Below are 17,002 nucleotides of genomic sequence, written 5' to 3'. Positions count from 1 at the left end.
ATGAGAGGGCTATAGATAGAATGGATAGAAAGGACCTGTTTCCTTTAGCAGAGAAATCAATAACCGGGGGCATATATTCGACGTAGTTGGTAGAAGAATTAAAGGCGAGTTGAGAGTTGTACATCCAGAGAGTGCTGGGGGTCTGGAACTCGCTGCTTGAAAGGGGATAGATGTATTAAAAAATATATTGAAATGCATTTGCAGTGCTGTAACCTACAGGGCTTAAGGGAACAGGAGCTGGAAAGTGGGGTTAGGTTGCATAGCCTTTTTTTTTTGACTGGTGCAGACATAATAGACTGATTGGCCGCCTTCATTTCCGTAAAATTTCTATATTTCTATGCAACACTGGGAGAAGGGGGACGGGAAGGGTAGATTTATAGTAATGTTGACTCCGAGGTTTGTTGCAGTTTGACTTTGTGTTATATGCCAAATGTCGCCACCAAGTGGTACCTTTCAGTATTCTGGTTTCTTTCCCAAGCATCCCGAAATTTGAAATGGGGACAAAACATACACAATTTTCAACTATTTTTATAAATGTTTCTGTAGTGGAGTACTCATTAATTTATTATGAATAAATTACTAATAAAATAAATACTCAAATATTTTTAAAATGCAAATAAAAACAACATACTATGAATGCTGGAAATCTGAAATGAAAACAAAACAAAACGCTTGGAATACTCAGCAGATCTGGCAGCTTCTGTGAAAAGGGAAACAGTTAAACGTTTCAGGTCAATAAACTTTCACCAGAATTTCTTTCCCACCCTAATTGCAGAATTTACCAAGTGTATAGAATGAATTTTAGTTGTTGTGGAACTGGAATATGCAAAAATATATTTTTTCTGAAGGTGAACACATTACGCAAAACGGGTTCTTGGGTTCAAATATGCGATTGAATAGTCATGCACCAGCTTATTGTCTCTGTGCCTGTGCCTTTAAGTGTGGCAGGAAGTGACGCTGCGCGGCCCAGCTGGCTGGCTCCGCTCGCCCTCTGTTGGGATGGTAACGAGTCCCGAGGTCTCGAGCTGTCAGTAAGAGTCCGTGCGGATCGGGCTCGGCGCTGAACGGGGGCAAGTGGACTTACCGAATGAAGGATGAACAAGCAGGAGATGGCGGATGAGGCTCTCTTCCAGCTTCTTCATACGGAGATCGTTTCTTACGTTTATAAATCGGCTGAGCAAGGAGAGATGGTGAGGAGAGGGAAAGGCAAGAGGGGCGGGGTGGTAGAGTTTGGAAGGGACTGGGGTGGGGGGAGTGGAGGGTCGGGGAGTTGGTGGGGGTCGGGGAGTTGGTCGGGGAGGGGGTTGCAGATGTACTCAGCTTTGTGCTCTCCGTTCCTATCATGGTATGTTTATCATTTCCCATATTAATACCTTTCTCTCGTCTAGTCTCTACTTTTTGATTTACCACATCTTCCCAAATAACTACATGGACCACGGCAACTGGATCCTCCCCACTGTTTAGTTTAAAACCCTCTCTCCTTCCCTAATTATTCAGCTTGCAAGAACACCAGTCCCAGTTTGGTTCAGGTGTAGATCTTCCCAACGGTGCAGATCCCATTCTCCTCAATAATGGTGCTAGTGTCCCGTGAACTGGAACCCACTTTTACAAGAATCCAAAGGGCTGTGTTGCTTGCCTAGTGCAGTCTTTGAGCCATGCACTCATTTCTCTAATCTTATTTGCCCTATTTCAACCTGCATGTGGCTCAGGTAATAATCTATAAATGATTACCTTTGAGGTTCTGCTTACTTTGGTGCCCAGCTCATACTGACTATGCAGAACCTTTTCCCTGGTTCTACCTATGTCATTGGTAACTACATGGACCACGGCAACTGGATCCTCCCACTCCCACTGTAAATTCCTTTCCAACCTTGAGCAGATGCCCTGAATCCTGACAATAGGCAGGCAACACAGCCTTTTGGACTCTTGTTCTTTGCTGCACAGAGTACTGTCAATCCCCCTTAGAATACTGTCCCCTGCTGCCATTACATTCCATTTTGTTCCCCCCCCACCCCTTGAATGGGTTCCTGTACCATGGTGCCATGGTCAGTCAGCTCATCCATCCTGTAGCCCCCACTCTTATCCAAACAAGCTGAAAGAGCCTCAAATCTGTTGGACAAAAGCAGAGACTGAGGCTCTGGCACTCTTGGTCCCCTTACCTGCCTCACTTGCAGTCACAATCTCCTGTCCCAGACTACTGACCAAACCTGAAGACCCTGTCCTAAGAGGTGTGACTGTCTCCTGGTACGAGGTATCCAGGTAACTTCCCCCCTCCTTGACATGTTGCAGTATCTGCAGCTCAGCCTCCAGCTCTGATCTGAAGTTCCTCAAACCGCAAACACTTACTGCAGATGTGTTTGCCTTGGATCACACTGGCATCCAGGAGCTCCCACATGCTGCAGCTGTGACACACCACCTGTCCTGCCATCCTTAATGTGTCTTTAACTACTTAAATTATTTAATTCAATTAATTATTTTCCTTTTTTTAATATAACTTATTAACCTTGCCACCAATTTGTATGCTTTTTTAAACCTTCGAAATAGAATAGATCTAACCACTTACCAGATATTCAACTAACAGCTAGCTCTATCCCTGTAGAAGAGCAAGAACGAATTCCTACAGGGTGAAAAAGTTAGAAAAAGCAAATTCCCTCAATCAGCCAACTCCAACAGTCTGTTCAAAATCACACTCCATGCTAAGTCTCACTGAAATGTCTGTTTATATATCCTCTCAAATGAAGGAGTTAGCTGACCCCAGTTACAGAAAAAATGGTTTAAGCTGCTTTCCTTAATTAGCAAACTTCAGCTGCTCTTCCAGTAAGCCCTGAAACCCTGCTTAAGGCTGGGAAATTTAGGTAGTAAATTTCAGTTAAATGCTAAATACAAACAAAATTAGATTTTTACAAAGAGGTTCACACTCCCTTACTCACCCAAACTGCCAGCAATCAGTCCAGATCTTTATTGCAGTTGGATAGTTTCAGGGATTCAGTTCTGAAGTCATCCTTGGATTTTTGCTGATTGACTTCATCCACTTTCCTGATAAGATTGACGTCTATCTTCTACTTAAAAGTGGGAATTCCTGATTCTGTAGAACACACAATGTTTCCAATATCTGCTTTCCCTTGCACTGGAGTGTTGCCTGTAACATTCCCTTGACATTTAGTTCGATTCCGCTTGGACCATTGGCTGCAGGCAATGAGTCATTAACAACGTTTTATTGTTGGATTAAAACCATTACACTTGCTCCAGTATCTAGTTTAAATTTGGTGATATGTCCATTAACTTATATATAATCTGTGTTCCAAAATGCATGATTGGGGTCATTGATCTCACCCAGGAAATATTTTTATTCTTCTTCTAGCAGAAATTCTTCAACTTCATTAATAGCCATATACTTGAAGACTTTGTCTTTTGAAAACTGTGGAATTAGAGGTTTTACTTCGGCACTTCTTTTGCAGAGAAAGCATTCTGCAATGTTTGCAGGACACTGTTTGTGCCTGTGGGTCTTTTTGATGCTACAGCACTGATAGAGTTTTATGGCGTTTTGTACTTTCACTCCAAATTATACCTTTTTTGATGCTTCTTTTATATCCCTGGACTTAAAGAATTATATGGGCATTGGCGTTTTTCTTCACCTCTCAGTATTTCCCTGTTCTGCTCACAGACCTCTGTCTCACCAGTTGTATTGCTTTTTCTAAGGTTCGGTCTTCCTTAGATTGCAATTAGCCTGACAGGGATTTATTGGTAACACCAACTATAATGCGATCTCATATTAATTCTATTTTTAGGTCTCCATACTTGCATCCTTCAACCAATCTGTAAAGGTCATTCATCAGGGCATCCACTGGTTCACCTGGTTTATGGACCCTTTTGTTGAATGTGGCCCTTTCCAGAAACTTATTGTTCCTCAGGTTGAACTAGTTATTGAAGGCTTTTAAGACTTCAAATTTATGAGAGGTCTCATTGATGCCCTGTCTTGCTATAACATCATCTGCTACTGTTCCTGTGGACTAAAGTAGTGTGTTGACCTGTTCAGCTTCCGACTTACTGTCCAATTCTGAAGCATTTCGGAACTTCAAGAATATTTTTCTCCAAAGTGCCCAGTTTTGAGTTTAATTTGATCTTTCCATGGGTCCAAACCGCTCAGATAGCATAATTTTTGGATCCATGGCTTTTCTAAGCTTTTGGGTGGTTTACCCCAAGATTTGAATTTTCCTCCCAGTATTTGAAGCTTTTCTGCACTCTTTACTCTCTCACTGAGACCCTCTGTGGTCACTGTCTCTCCTTGGGGATCTCTTAGCCAGACCTGGTATTTATTTCTTGAAAGCTGCAAAGCAGTTTAAAAACTACTTTGCTCTAAGTTATTTCAATAAACCCTTCACTTCCACTGGGCCATCAAGTATTTGCAGCCGCTTTTTTCCCCCTCTTTTTGTGCTGCCTCGTGGTCGCCATGTGTATTCGCACTGACCTTGGACCAGGACTGCAGGGTTTTCTGTAACCCGCCCTTGCTGTGGATCTGGTTTTCCCAGTGTGCTATTAAAATCAAGTTTTACCCTTTTTAAAGATTGTTGACCAGTTCCACGATCTTTGCTTGGTTCTCTGAATTGAAGTCTATGATTGTTCGATCAGGATTTTCTTCATAGGCCACCACATGATGTGTTACAGCCCAGAATTGCTTTGAAAGTTGATTTTCTGACTCTTCCCTCTACTTCATCTACGGAGAAGCTTTGGAATTCTTCAACAGTGTCTTAGAGTCCTGCAGTTTTGGCACCACTTCTGTAGATCTGACATTTAATCTTTAAAGTTGAATTTTCAGTATTTTGGCATCCATCATTGCTGTCACTATGTTGTATGTTTAGTCTAGCTTTGGAATGATTACTGAGATATTGGTATGTTCAAACATCAACCTGTTTATTTTATACAACTGAACAATGTACAGCTATCCTTGACTTGGTGTTATACTGCTGAAGCCAGGAACTTTCTCTCTCTCCTCGCTTAGTCATGTGCTTTTTTACATCATATTTACACAGTCCCACACATCCTTACAAACACTAATTCTACAGCCCTCCTCCCATAAAAGAATAAAAAAAAAATTTGAGATTCTTTTGTTGCGTTCCATTTTTTTTCTTCTTGGCCCTGATTAAATGTATCCTTTGGTATCTGAACTGCAGCAGATTAGATTTTCACTGCAATTTGGGATCTGCATTTGGGTCTGAAACTAGCAGGCACTGAAGCAATCTGTCAGCCAGTTTGTTTGTGTCATTGCGAAGCAGGAACCACTTTGTGTGGAGCTGAGGATGATGTGCGCATGATTCCTTTGTAATTCATTCATATAATTATTATAGCACAGAAGGAGGCCATTCAGCTTGTGTGTCCATACTGTTTCTCTCTAAGAGCAACTTGGCTAGTCCCAGTCCCATATCCTTTCTTGTAGCCCTACAAATATTCACTTCAATTATTCAATTCACTTCTGGAAGTCGTGATTGAATCAGCTTCCACCTTACTCTCTGCCAGTGCATTCCAGATCCTAACCACTCCTTGTGCAAAAAAAGTTGTTCTTCATCTCACAGTTGGTCCTTTTGCCATTCACCTTATATCAGTGTCCTCTAGTTCTCAACTCTTCCACCAAAGGAAACAATTTCTCCCTATCTACTCTGACTTGACACCCTCATGATTTTGAAGTTCTATCGAATCTTTCTTCTGTATGGAGATCAGCCCTAGATTCTCTAATCTATCCATGTAACTGAAGTCCCCTTATCCTTGGAACCATTCTCGTAAATCTTATCTGCACCCTGTCTAAACTCTGGCATCTTTCCAAAAATGCAATGCCTTGAATTTTACTCAATACTCCACTGTTTTGCAAAGGTTCATTATAGCTTCATTATTTTTGTACTCTATGCTTCAATCTTCAGTCAGGTGTGTGATGGAATACTTTCCACTTGCCTGGGTGATTGCAGCTCCAACAACACTTGAGAAGCTTGATACCATCCAGGGCTAAGCAACCCGCTTGATTGGCACCCCATTCACAAACATTCACTCCCTCCATCATCGACGCACAGTGGCAGCAGTGTGTACCATCTACAAGATGCACTGCAGAAACTCACCAAGGTCCCTTAGGCAGCACCTTCCAAACTCAAGACTGCTACCATCTAGAAGGACAAGGGCAGCAGATGAATAGGAACACCACCACCTGGAAGTTCCCCTCCAAGCCACACACCATCCTGACTTGGAAATATATTGCCATTCCTTCACTATTGCTGGGTCAAAATCCTGGAACTCCATCCCTAACAGCACTGTGGGTGTACCACAGCACATGGACTGCAGCAGTTCAAGAAGGCAGCTCACCACCACCTCCTCAATGGCAATTAGGGATGGGAAATAAATGCTGACTTAGCCAGCAACACCCACATCCCATGAATGATAAAAAATAATCTATAAAGCCCAGAATCCTGCATGCCTTTTTATCTACTTTCTCAACCTGCCCTGACACCTTGAACCATTTATGCATGTATGCTCCCAGTTCCTGCATGCACACTTTTTTTATTGCCTCCTTGTTCTTCCTACACACTTCTCTGTATTACGCTTCATCTGCCACATGTCTGCCCATTCTGCCATTCTTTGTCTTCTCTTGGACTATCCACCTCACAGTTCACAATACTTCCAAGCCTGTTTGTGCCAAGCACTCAGTACTATATCAAGAATAATTCTTTTTTCCTATTTTTAAAATAAATTGAATACATGTGGGGAACTGTTCAAGTTGTTCATTATTAATTGTATCTTTGTTTGAAAAGAAGGAAGTAGGGAAGCAGCCAGAACAACAACGTGTCTTTTTGAATACAGAATTATGGTATTTATTTGACATGAAGGTGCACTTTGACACAAGTTACATCACTAAACTGTGTTTACAAATGCAAAAAGACTTAGTAAAAAAATTCTATGACTGGGTTTACACTGTAATTGTAGCACCTAACAGTTGGAAATGAGGTGGGTGTCCGGCTGGACCACTGGTATTTTCCATTCAAGAAGTGTAGCGAGATCAAGTTATTACTATGCAACTAATACATGTCCTCATAGCTGGTGTCAGAGCAGCTTAGGCAGGAAGGAAGTTGCCGAGGCATGTCAGGCTGGAAGTTGTGTGCAATACAGGAAGAAGGAAAGAAAGCAAACAAAAAAAAAGAGTAGAAATATTCTTAAATAAGTTTGTTAATGTTCATGTGGTGGAAGAACTGAAGTTGCAAATGATTATCGTGATGAAAGAAGAATTGTAGGAAGTTTGATCATGTTCTTGACCTGAAACTGTGGCCTACCCATTAAGTAACATGTTATGCAAGACATGGAACTAAACCAAAACATCTAACTGAAAAATTATGAAAGTATGAAATTAAGGCTGCTTTTGCTATTTAATTTGGAAAAAGTCCTGGTAAAAATGGAAAGCATTTACAATATTTTGTGTTGAACATCCTTGGTGTGGACTTTCTAGTATGACTTTTTTAATCTCCATGGTAAATCAGCATTTTAGTTTGGAATTTTAATTATATTGATTCTCATTTCTTCTGTCACTGAACCACCAACCACAGCTTAATTTTTGTAAGAGGTATCAAACACCAGATCCACCATAGGGGAGGAAAACACTAAGTAAAAATTATGATTAGCTTACAATGGCACTGGTAAAAGCCTGGGGTAGGTGGCAAGCTTTACATCTTGACTTCAGTTGGTGTGCCACTTGAGGCGAAAAAAGGGAAGATTTTTAGATAGTCAATAAATAATGGACGGAACTTGCAGTAGATCCACACTGAGTCAATTTGAATACAGTGAAAACTGTTTTTCATATTCAGGTCTTAAAGTGACTTAACCAGTAGCGGAAATAATATTGCTAGCATAAAGAAATTATTACCTCTGGAATTGCAAATATGAGCACTAATCTTTCCTTGTTTTAGCTTTCTATCAGTGAAATATAATTTACAGGTCGCTGAAAACTGGTGACTCTAGTTGGAAAATGTTTAATCTGTACATGCATGACTGACTTTCTTGACTACATAGTTTTAAAAAGGCAATAATGTTCAGATGTTAAAAATGTTGTAGTTTAAAGATCAGTTGAGACCCTAATCTGAAGGAATGAAGCATGTTCTTCATGGTAGACTCATTTTGAATTGGTGTTGGAGGTTTATTAATGTTAAGTTGAGCTAGCAGGTGTTCGCCAGCTTGAACTTTCACTAACTTGTCAGCTAAAGTCTGATGGTGGTGATTCATAACCATTAAGTTGTACTGTAAAAGAATGTCATAGCCTTTTATCAAAGTTTCAATTCACTTATTTTAAATTCAGGTAAGTCGCCATTTTATTGTGGTTTCAATTGATTAGAAATGCAATAGGACGACTTCTATCCACTAGAACGAGAATGATTCTTTCTCTGTATCTCCCGTAATACAGAACGTTTGGTTTTGCACATTTGGCATGGAAATCGAAAACTACAATTCAATTAACTTCAACTGAATTTGATCTTTTTCTGGGTTGAGAAGTTGATTTAGGAGAACAGCAGGAGATTGGTGTTGACAGGCTACACAGTGAGGCAAAGTCTTGACTAAGATTTTGTTCTGTAAGAATTTTTACTGAAAATTAGCAAGTTGAAAAATTGGAGTATGGACAATTAAGGTTTCACTATAGATTTGCAGAGATTTTAACGCTGAGTAAAACCACCTCTATTTCTTTGGTAGCTCATATAGCCCAAAAATGCCTCTGCTTCTGGAATTACAGGCCATGATTTTTTTTTTCAAAAATGCCATAGCATGTATATTTTCAGTGTTAATGCTGCCACAGATACAGCTATAGCACTAATTTTTAATAATTTTAAATAACTAATGGTTTCCTTAAATTTAGACTCTTGAAGTGCACAGTATATATTATACTTAACCAGCTAATAAGTTGATCATACAGTTTTCGTTATATGCACAACAGCAACAACTTATATAGCACCTTTAACGTAATGACACGCCCCAAGGTGTGTCACAGGACCATTATAAAGCAAAGTATGACGAGAGGCCATTAAAGAGCGCAGAGAGAGAGAGAGATGAGAGGCCATTAAAGAGCGCAGAGAGAGAGAGAGATGAGAGGCCATTAAAGAGCGCGGAGAGAGGCGAGAGGCCTTTAAAGAGCACGGAGAGAGAGAGAGATAGGAAGGGTTCCTTCTAGATAGAAGGATTCTAGGAAGGGGATAAACCAACTATGATTAACCAAGGAAGTTAAGGATAGTATCAAATTGAAAGAAAAAACATACAATGTGGCAAAGATTAGTGGAAAGCCAGAGGATTGGGAAAGTTTTAAAAACCAACAAAAGATGACCAAAAAAAAAGAGGAGAAAATTAAACTTTGAGGGTAAACTAGCAAGTAATATAAAAACAGACAATAAGAGTTTCTTTAAATATATAAAACGGAGGAGAGAGGCCAAAGTGAACATAGTCCTCTTATAGAACGAGGCTGGGGAAATAATAATGGGGAACCAGGAAATGGCAGAGGAGTTGAATAAATATTTTGCATCAGTCTTCATGGTAGAATACACTAACAGCATTCCAAAAATACTAAATAATCAAGGGGCAAAAGGATGGGGAGGAAATAAATACAATAACTATCACTAGAGAAAAAGTACAAGGGAAGTTAATGGGGCTAAAAGCCAATAAGTCTCCTGGACCCGATGGGTTGCATCCTAGGATATTAAAGAAAGTAGCTACACAGATAGTGGATGCACTGGTAGCAATCTTCCAAGAATTCTTCGACTCTGGAAAAGTCCCAGAACATTGGAAAACTGCCAATGTAATACCCTTATTCAAAAAGGGAGGGAGACAAAAAACAGGTAACTATAGGCCAGTTAGCTTAACATCTGTCATTGGGAAAATGTTAGCGTCTGTTATAACGGATGTAATAGCAGAGCATTTAGAAATGTATAATATAATTAAGCAGAGTCAGCATGGCTTTATGAAGGAGCAATCATGCCTGACAAATTTATTAGAATTGTTTGAGGAGGTAACGAGCAGGATTGATGAAGACGAACCGGTAGATGTAATATATTTGATTTCCAAAAGGCATTTGATAAAGCACCACACATAAAGCTACTTAATAAGATGGTGTTGGGCATGAGCCCATCGCGTTGGGGGTAGTATATTAGCATGGATAGAGGATTGGCTAAGTAATAGAAGACATAGAGTTTGGATAAGGGTTGGGGGGGCATTTTCAGGATGGCAAACTGTAACTAGTGGAGTGCCACTGTGATCAGTGCTGGGGCCACAATTATTTACAATATATATTAATGACTTAGATGAGAGAAGTGAATGTAGTATTGCCAAGTTTGCAGATGACACAAAAGTAGGCGGGAAAGCAAGCGGTTAGGATGACACACAGAATTTACAGAAGGATATAGACAGGTTAAGTGAGTGGGCAAAAACATGGCAGATGGAATATAATGTGGGAAAGTGTGAGGTTATGCACTTTGGCAGGAAGAAGAGAGTAGCTGAATATTATTTAAATGGAAAAAGACTGCAGTAGGCTGCAACACAGAGGGATTTGGGTGTCCTCATGCATGAATCCCAAAAAGCTAACATACAAGTTCAGCAGGTAATAGGGAGAGCAAATGGAATGTTGGCCTTTATTTCAATGGGAATGGAGTATAAAAATAGGGGAGTCTTGCTAAAACTATAAAGGCACTCATTAGACCACACTTAGAATACTGTGAACAGTTTTGGTCCCCATATCTAAGGAAAGATATATTGGCATTGGAGGCAGTCCAGAGAAGGTTCACTAGGCTGATTCCAGGTATGGAGGGATTTTCTTATGAGGAGAGGTTGAGTAGGTTGGGCCTGTACTCATTGGAGTTTAGAAGAATGAGAGGCAACCTTATTGAAACATATAAGATTCTTAGGGGGCTTGACAGGGTAGTTGCTGAGAGATTGTTTCCCCTTGTGGGAGAGTCTAGGACCAGAAGGCATAATCTCAGAGTAAGGGGTTGCCCATTTAAAACAGAGATGAGGAGGAATTTCTTCTCTCAGAGGGTAGTGAACCTGTGGAATTCTTTACTGTAGTGGCAGGGTCGTTAAGTATATTCAAGGCAGAGATAGACAGATTTTTAATCAGTAATGGAATCAAGGGTCATGGGGAAAAGGCAGGAAAGTGGAGTTAAGGATTATCAGATCAGCCATGACCTCATTGAATGGCAGAGCAGACTCGATGGGCCGAATTGCCTACTTTTGCTCCTACGTCTTATGATATGACACCAAGCCACATAAGGAGACATTTGGTCAGATGGCCAATAAGCTTGATCAAAGAGGTTGGTTTGAAGTAGTGTCTTAAAGGAGGGAAGCAAGGCATAGGGAAGGAATTCCAGAGCTTGGGGCCAAGGCAACTGAAGTCATAGCCGCCAATGGTGGAGTCATTAAAATCAGCGATGTACAAGAAGCCAGAATTAGATGAACATAGATATCTCGGAGGAGATTACAGAGATAGGGATGGGCAAGGCCATGAGGGATTTCAAAATCAGGATTAGAATTTAAAAATCAAGATGTTGCTTGATCAGGAGCCAATATATGTCAGTAAGCAGAGAGGTTATAGGAGAATGGAGACTTGCTGAGAATTAAGACACGGACAGCAAGGTTTTGTCGGAGAATATGGGAGACCAGCCAGGCATGTGTTGAAATACTCAAGTCTAGAGGTGACAAAGGCATGGAGGAGGGTTTCGGCAGCAGATGAGCTGAGATGGGTGAAATTGAGTGATGTTACAGAGGTGAAAAAAGGCGATCTTTGTGATGGCACGAATATGAGATTGGAAGCTCATCTCAGGATCAAATGTAACACCAACGTTGTGAACAGATTGGCTTAATCTTAGACTGTTGCCAGAGAGAGGGTTGGAGTCAGTAGCTAGGGAACAAAGTTTGGATTTGGTATTGAAAAAAATGGCTTCAGTCTTCCCAATATTTAATTGGAGGAAATTTCTGCTCATCCAGTACTGGATGTCAGATAAGCAGCCTTATAATTTAGCAACATTGGAGGAGTCGAGAGAGTTGGTAGTGAGGTAGAGCTGGGTGCAATCAGCGTACGTTTGAAAACTAATGCTGAGCTTTTGGATGATGTTGTGAGAAGCAGCATGTGGATGAGAAATAGGAGGGGGCTAAGGATTGATCCTTGAGGGACACCAGAGATAACAGTGCAGGAGTACAAAGAGAAGCCATTGTGAGCAATTCTCTGGCTGTGATTAGGTAGATAGGATGGAACCACATGAGAACAGTCCCACCCAATTGGACAACAGTAGTGAGGCATTGAAGAAGGATGGTGTGGTCAACCATGTTGAAGACTGAAAAGAAGGATGAGGAGGAATGTCATTTGTGACTTTGATAAGAGCTAATTTGGTACTGTGGCAGAGGCAGAAACCTGATTGGAAGAATTCAAACATGGAGCTCCAGGAAAGACGGGAGTGGATTTGGAAAGCAACAGAATGTTCAAGGACTTTGGAGAGGAAAGGGAGGTTGGAGATGGGACGATAGTTTGCAAGGACTGGGAGGGATCAAGGATTGTTTTTTTGAGAAGGGGGTGATGACAGATTTAAAGGAGAGAGGGACAACAGCTGAAGAGAGAGAACCATTTACAATAGCAGCTAATAAAACATTAGAGGATATTTAAACATGACAAAGTAATGTACTTGTGCTTTCCTGTTGACATCAAATACTTAGTTTTCTGTAGCTCTCTAAATCAGATGCTAGAACTTGTTTTTTTAAAACATGGGCAGAATTGTCCCCCCGTTGGAGGGGAAGTTCTGGAGTGGGCATGTGCAGGTGTGCCTCCGATCGGCACCCCGATCGGGGGCGCGCCACCATTTTACACGGGCGGGCCAATTAAGGCCCGCCCGGCGTGACGTCCGCCAGGAAGCGCTATCTGCTCCCTATGCGGGCGGGGCGGGGCGGTGGGGGGGGATTCCCTAAGCCGAGAGTGCGCTCTTTCACGCATGCGCGCGAAAGAGCGCACTCATCTCCCTGAGGCTACGCGCTGCCTCAGGGAGATCGGCTACAAATTTTAAAATGTTAAAAACAAAAAAAATAATAAAATTTCCCTGACGTGTCCCCTCACGTGACAGTATCACATGAGTTGGGACATGTCCATCACTTTTAGTTAAAATTTTATTAACTTTTTAAAAAACCTACATGAAACTCATCCCGTCCGTGGATGAGGTTTCATGCTTTCTCTGAAGCCTGCCGGGGCTCCTGGCCTGCCCACCAACCTTAAGGTTAGACGGGCAGGTCCTTTAAGTAATGCAATTAGTTTTTAAATGGCCTCAATTGGCCATTGACAGGCCGGCAGGCGCACAGCTGATTTGGCTGAGCCCCCACCGACCTGAAAATTGAAATGAGGTGGGGTGACGTCGGGAGTTCCACCCGACATCATCCCAGGTCATTTTACGCGTCAGTGAACGGACCTCGCCCCCCAGCTCGCCGACCAGGAAATCCTGGCTTATGTGTTGGGTAGCTGGCTTATTAATTCTGTTTGCTTAAATGTAAATCTTTGGGATGAAGGGTTTGAACTTGATATTGTATGCTTCTTGGACATCTTTTTGAAGTGCCTGGATGAGTTGAATGCTGTCACACTGCTGCCAGGTTATACTGTACTAGGCGTATAATAACTTGGCAACAGAACAGAAAAATATTTTAGAAATCACCTAATTTAAAACATTAGCTGTAGTCCTACGCAGAAAGGGTAGGGGGGGAATAGTAACAGTAGCAAATGAAGCGCTTTCCTTTAATTCCCAGTTGCAAATTCGCATTTGCAGTTTTTATGGAGAACCTGAAAGTTGGATATGTTGTTGAGCTCCAACTGCAAAATGGAATGTGTGAAAGTGGAAAGCATTTATTCTTGTTCTCCCGATAGGTGAATCCTTAATTGATAACCTCTTGCAATTTCCATGATCTTTTTCCTTTAGGCCACCTCTGTCTTGTGCCAAGAAGTTAGGTGCTCAAACTACTCATGGGAAGCATGCAGCGCTAGTTTGAAAATGATTCTGCTAATTTGCTTTCTGATTTTCTGCTTTGTTCCATGAGAGTACAGTCCTAAACTTCAAAAGGACATCGACAGTTTAGGGAAATGAGCAGATATGTGGTAAATGAGATTGAATACAGAAAATGTGAAGTGATTCATTTTGGTAGGAAGAACATGAAGAGGCAATATAAAATAAAGGGTACAATTCTAAAGCAGAGAGACCAAGGGGTAAATGTGTACAAATCATTGAAGGTGGCAGGGCAGGTGGAGAGCGCGGTTAATAAAGCACCTGGGATCCTGGGCTTTATAAGTAGGGGCATAGAGTACAAAAGTAAGGAAGTTATGATAAATCTGTATAAAACACTGAATTGACCTCAGCTGGAGTATTGCATCCAGTTCTGGGCACCACACCTTAGGAAGGATGTGAAGGAGTTAGAGAGGGTGCAGAAAAGATTCGCAAGAATGGTCCCAGGAATGAGGAACTTTTATTATGTAGGTAGATTGGAGAAGCTGGGGTTGTGCTCCTTAGGGAATAGAAGGTTAAGAGAAGATTTGATAGAGGTATTCAAAATCAAGAGTGGCCTGGACAGAGTACATAGGGAGAAACTTTTCCCATTGGTGAGAGGATTAAGAACCAGAGACCACAGATTTAAGGTGATTGTCAAAAGAAGCAACAGTGACACAAGGAAAAACCTTTTTATGCACCGAGTGGTTAGGCTCTGGAATGTACTGCTTGAGATTGGGGTGGAGGCAGATTCAATTGTGACTTTCAAAGGAGAATTGGATCGTTATCTGAAGAGGAAACATTAGCAGTGATACGGGGAAACAGTGGGGGAGTGGCAATAGCTGAATTGCTGTTGCAGAGAGCAGACACAGATATGCTGGGCTGAATGATCTCCTTCTGTGCTGTAACCATTCTATAACCTCATGACTTTCAGTTGGCATGTCCCTACAACAGAAAATTTGAGTGTTTTGTGCTGTAACACTAGCATTCTACTTTGGAGGGAAGTGTTTTTGAAATTATGTCAACTCTGTTTTTCCAAAGCTGGTTTAAAAAGTGCTCGGAGGCACTTGAACATCACAAACGCTTTTAAACTTCCTCTGAGTTGATTTGGATGTTGTGGGTGCAAATAATTACATTCCCACTCAGCATTTAAATCTTAAAAGTTGAGTAGCAGTTTTGGATGTATCTATTAGTAAGTATGAGTGCCCAAAGAGATAATTCTATTTAAAGCCTGACAGTTAAATGACTGGGACTAATACTTCAGGTGCATATAGATCTCAGGATCACTTATACTGCAGCTACCAGTCTTTTTAAGATAAGAAACTCGGAGATATGAGGATTGAATTTAAATTAACTAATTGAAGTAAGTTAGTATCTCACCATTGGTGTAGCACTGCATGTTGGTACTTCAAAACATTGTATCACTAATTATACTACAGTAAAATGAAAGTAGTTTTGAGATGGGGGAAAAATGTTTCTCGTAACCCTCAAGGGAAAAAACTAGGTTTAACCAGTAGGTTACTTTAATGCATGAAACTTTTCACAAAATAAGATTAAACTGATAACAAGTGAGAAATCTAATCTACCAGTAAGTAAATTCCTTCATTTGCTTTGGTAGTGCAGAACAGTTACATAACTAAATATTTTCTTTCCTTTTCTTAGGAAAGTGGAAGATGTGTCACCAAGCTGGAAAACATGGGATTCAGAGTAGGACAAGGATTGATAGAAAGGTAGTAAGCAATGGCAGTTTTTTGACAAGATGGAAACAGTAAATGATAAAGCATCGTGATCTGTATCTTAATTATTTCATTTGATGACAAAGTATGCTAGTACATCTATATGGAAAAACACTAGAATTAAAAATAAGCAAATTTTTACATGTGTAATGCATATTTAAGCCTTCAACTCATTTGTTTAGTATTTGGATGTCTGTTCTGCTGCCCATAAAACAAGAAGCTTTGCAGCCAGTGAAAAGGAATTGTTACCTCCATAGATTTATATATCTTAAACATATACAAGAAATCTGAGGGCTAATTCCTGTGGAGAAGCAGAGTTCAGAGCATACAGGTTGGAGAAAGGGCTGCAGCACAAGCTTCAAACTGTGCTTGGTGTGTGCTTGGCTTTCTAATGGGATCATGGAATTAGTCAGACTTCACTATAATAAACCCCCTTGGGACTGGCGTAAAAGATTGTTGTATCAGGTTGTTCAATATGTTAGGTTTTGGTGATTTGCTACATCAGAAAAATAAATAACTAATTTGAATTGAAAGCTATTTTATTCAGTTCAAAAGTAAATTATACACCATAGATTGCTGCCAGACCTAGTGAGCATTTCCAGAATTTTCTGTTCTTATTTCGGATTTCCAGCATCCGCAGTATTTTGTTTTTGTGATAGATTGCTCCATATTATTAATGCTTTTCTCATTGCATACTGTATCTATCTTGTTAGTCAGTCCAAAAATATCTCCATTCCAGTTGTGATTGCCTTCCTGAACTCATCCAGTGAAGGGATAACTGGTTCTGTCCCTTCTCACCATCAGAGTTTCCTCATCCTCTCACTGCATCAGTGTCTCTATTTCAATAATACCTTCATTGCTAATAGTGGCTTGTGTAGGGCTTGGTTTTCTTAAAATTTGCTATCTTGCACTTTTGTTTCTGAAATTCCCAGTGTATTGCATTCCTCTGGAACTGATGTCATCTCCTTTTGACAACCATTTTCTGCATACCATCTGGCATTTTTAAAGCAGTTCAAAAAACATATCTCTGACACCTGCTCCCATGCTCTTACCATTGTCTGTGCATTCTGTTTCTCCATTTCTGTACCAGAATTTGAAGCACTGATGTACACCCTGGTTCACAGGCTGTAGAACTCTTGCATTTTATGGGGAGGTCGGGTGTAGTTGCAAGTATCAGTAACTGCTTTCAGGTCATTGACTTTCAGATGCACAAACACATTGTTACTGTGAAACTGCACTTTACGGTATTGAAATTGC

At 40.8% G+C, this 17,002-nt stretch overlaps 1 protein-coding gene across 1 annotated transcript in view; it reads left to right on the top strand.

The window, feature by feature from the left end:
- The first annotated feature begins 566 nt into the window (after window positions 1-566).
- The window catches only part of trappc6b (trafficking protein particle complex subunit 6B), a 56,020-nt gene continuing 39,584 nt past the window's right edge, over window positions 567-17,002 (top strand). The window contains exons 1-2 of the mRNA XM_078562742.1: window positions 567-1,190; window positions 15,672-15,739. Coding sequence (XP_078418868.1) covers window positions 1,095-1,190; window positions 15,672-15,739 — 164 coding nt within the window. The 5' untranslated portion in view covers window positions 567-1,094. The remainder of the gene's footprint in view (window positions 1,191-15,671; window positions 15,740-17,002) is intronic.

This window comes from Cetorhinus maximus, chromosome 18, assembly GCF_964194155.1.
Source record: "Cetorhinus maximus chromosome 18, sCetMax3.hap1.1, whole genome shotgun sequence".
Taxonomy (NCBI): domain Eukaryota; kingdom Metazoa; phylum Chordata; class Chondrichthyes; order Lamniformes; family Cetorhinidae; genus Cetorhinus; species Cetorhinus maximus.
This window is presented reverse-complemented; position numbering and strand designations above follow the sequence as displayed.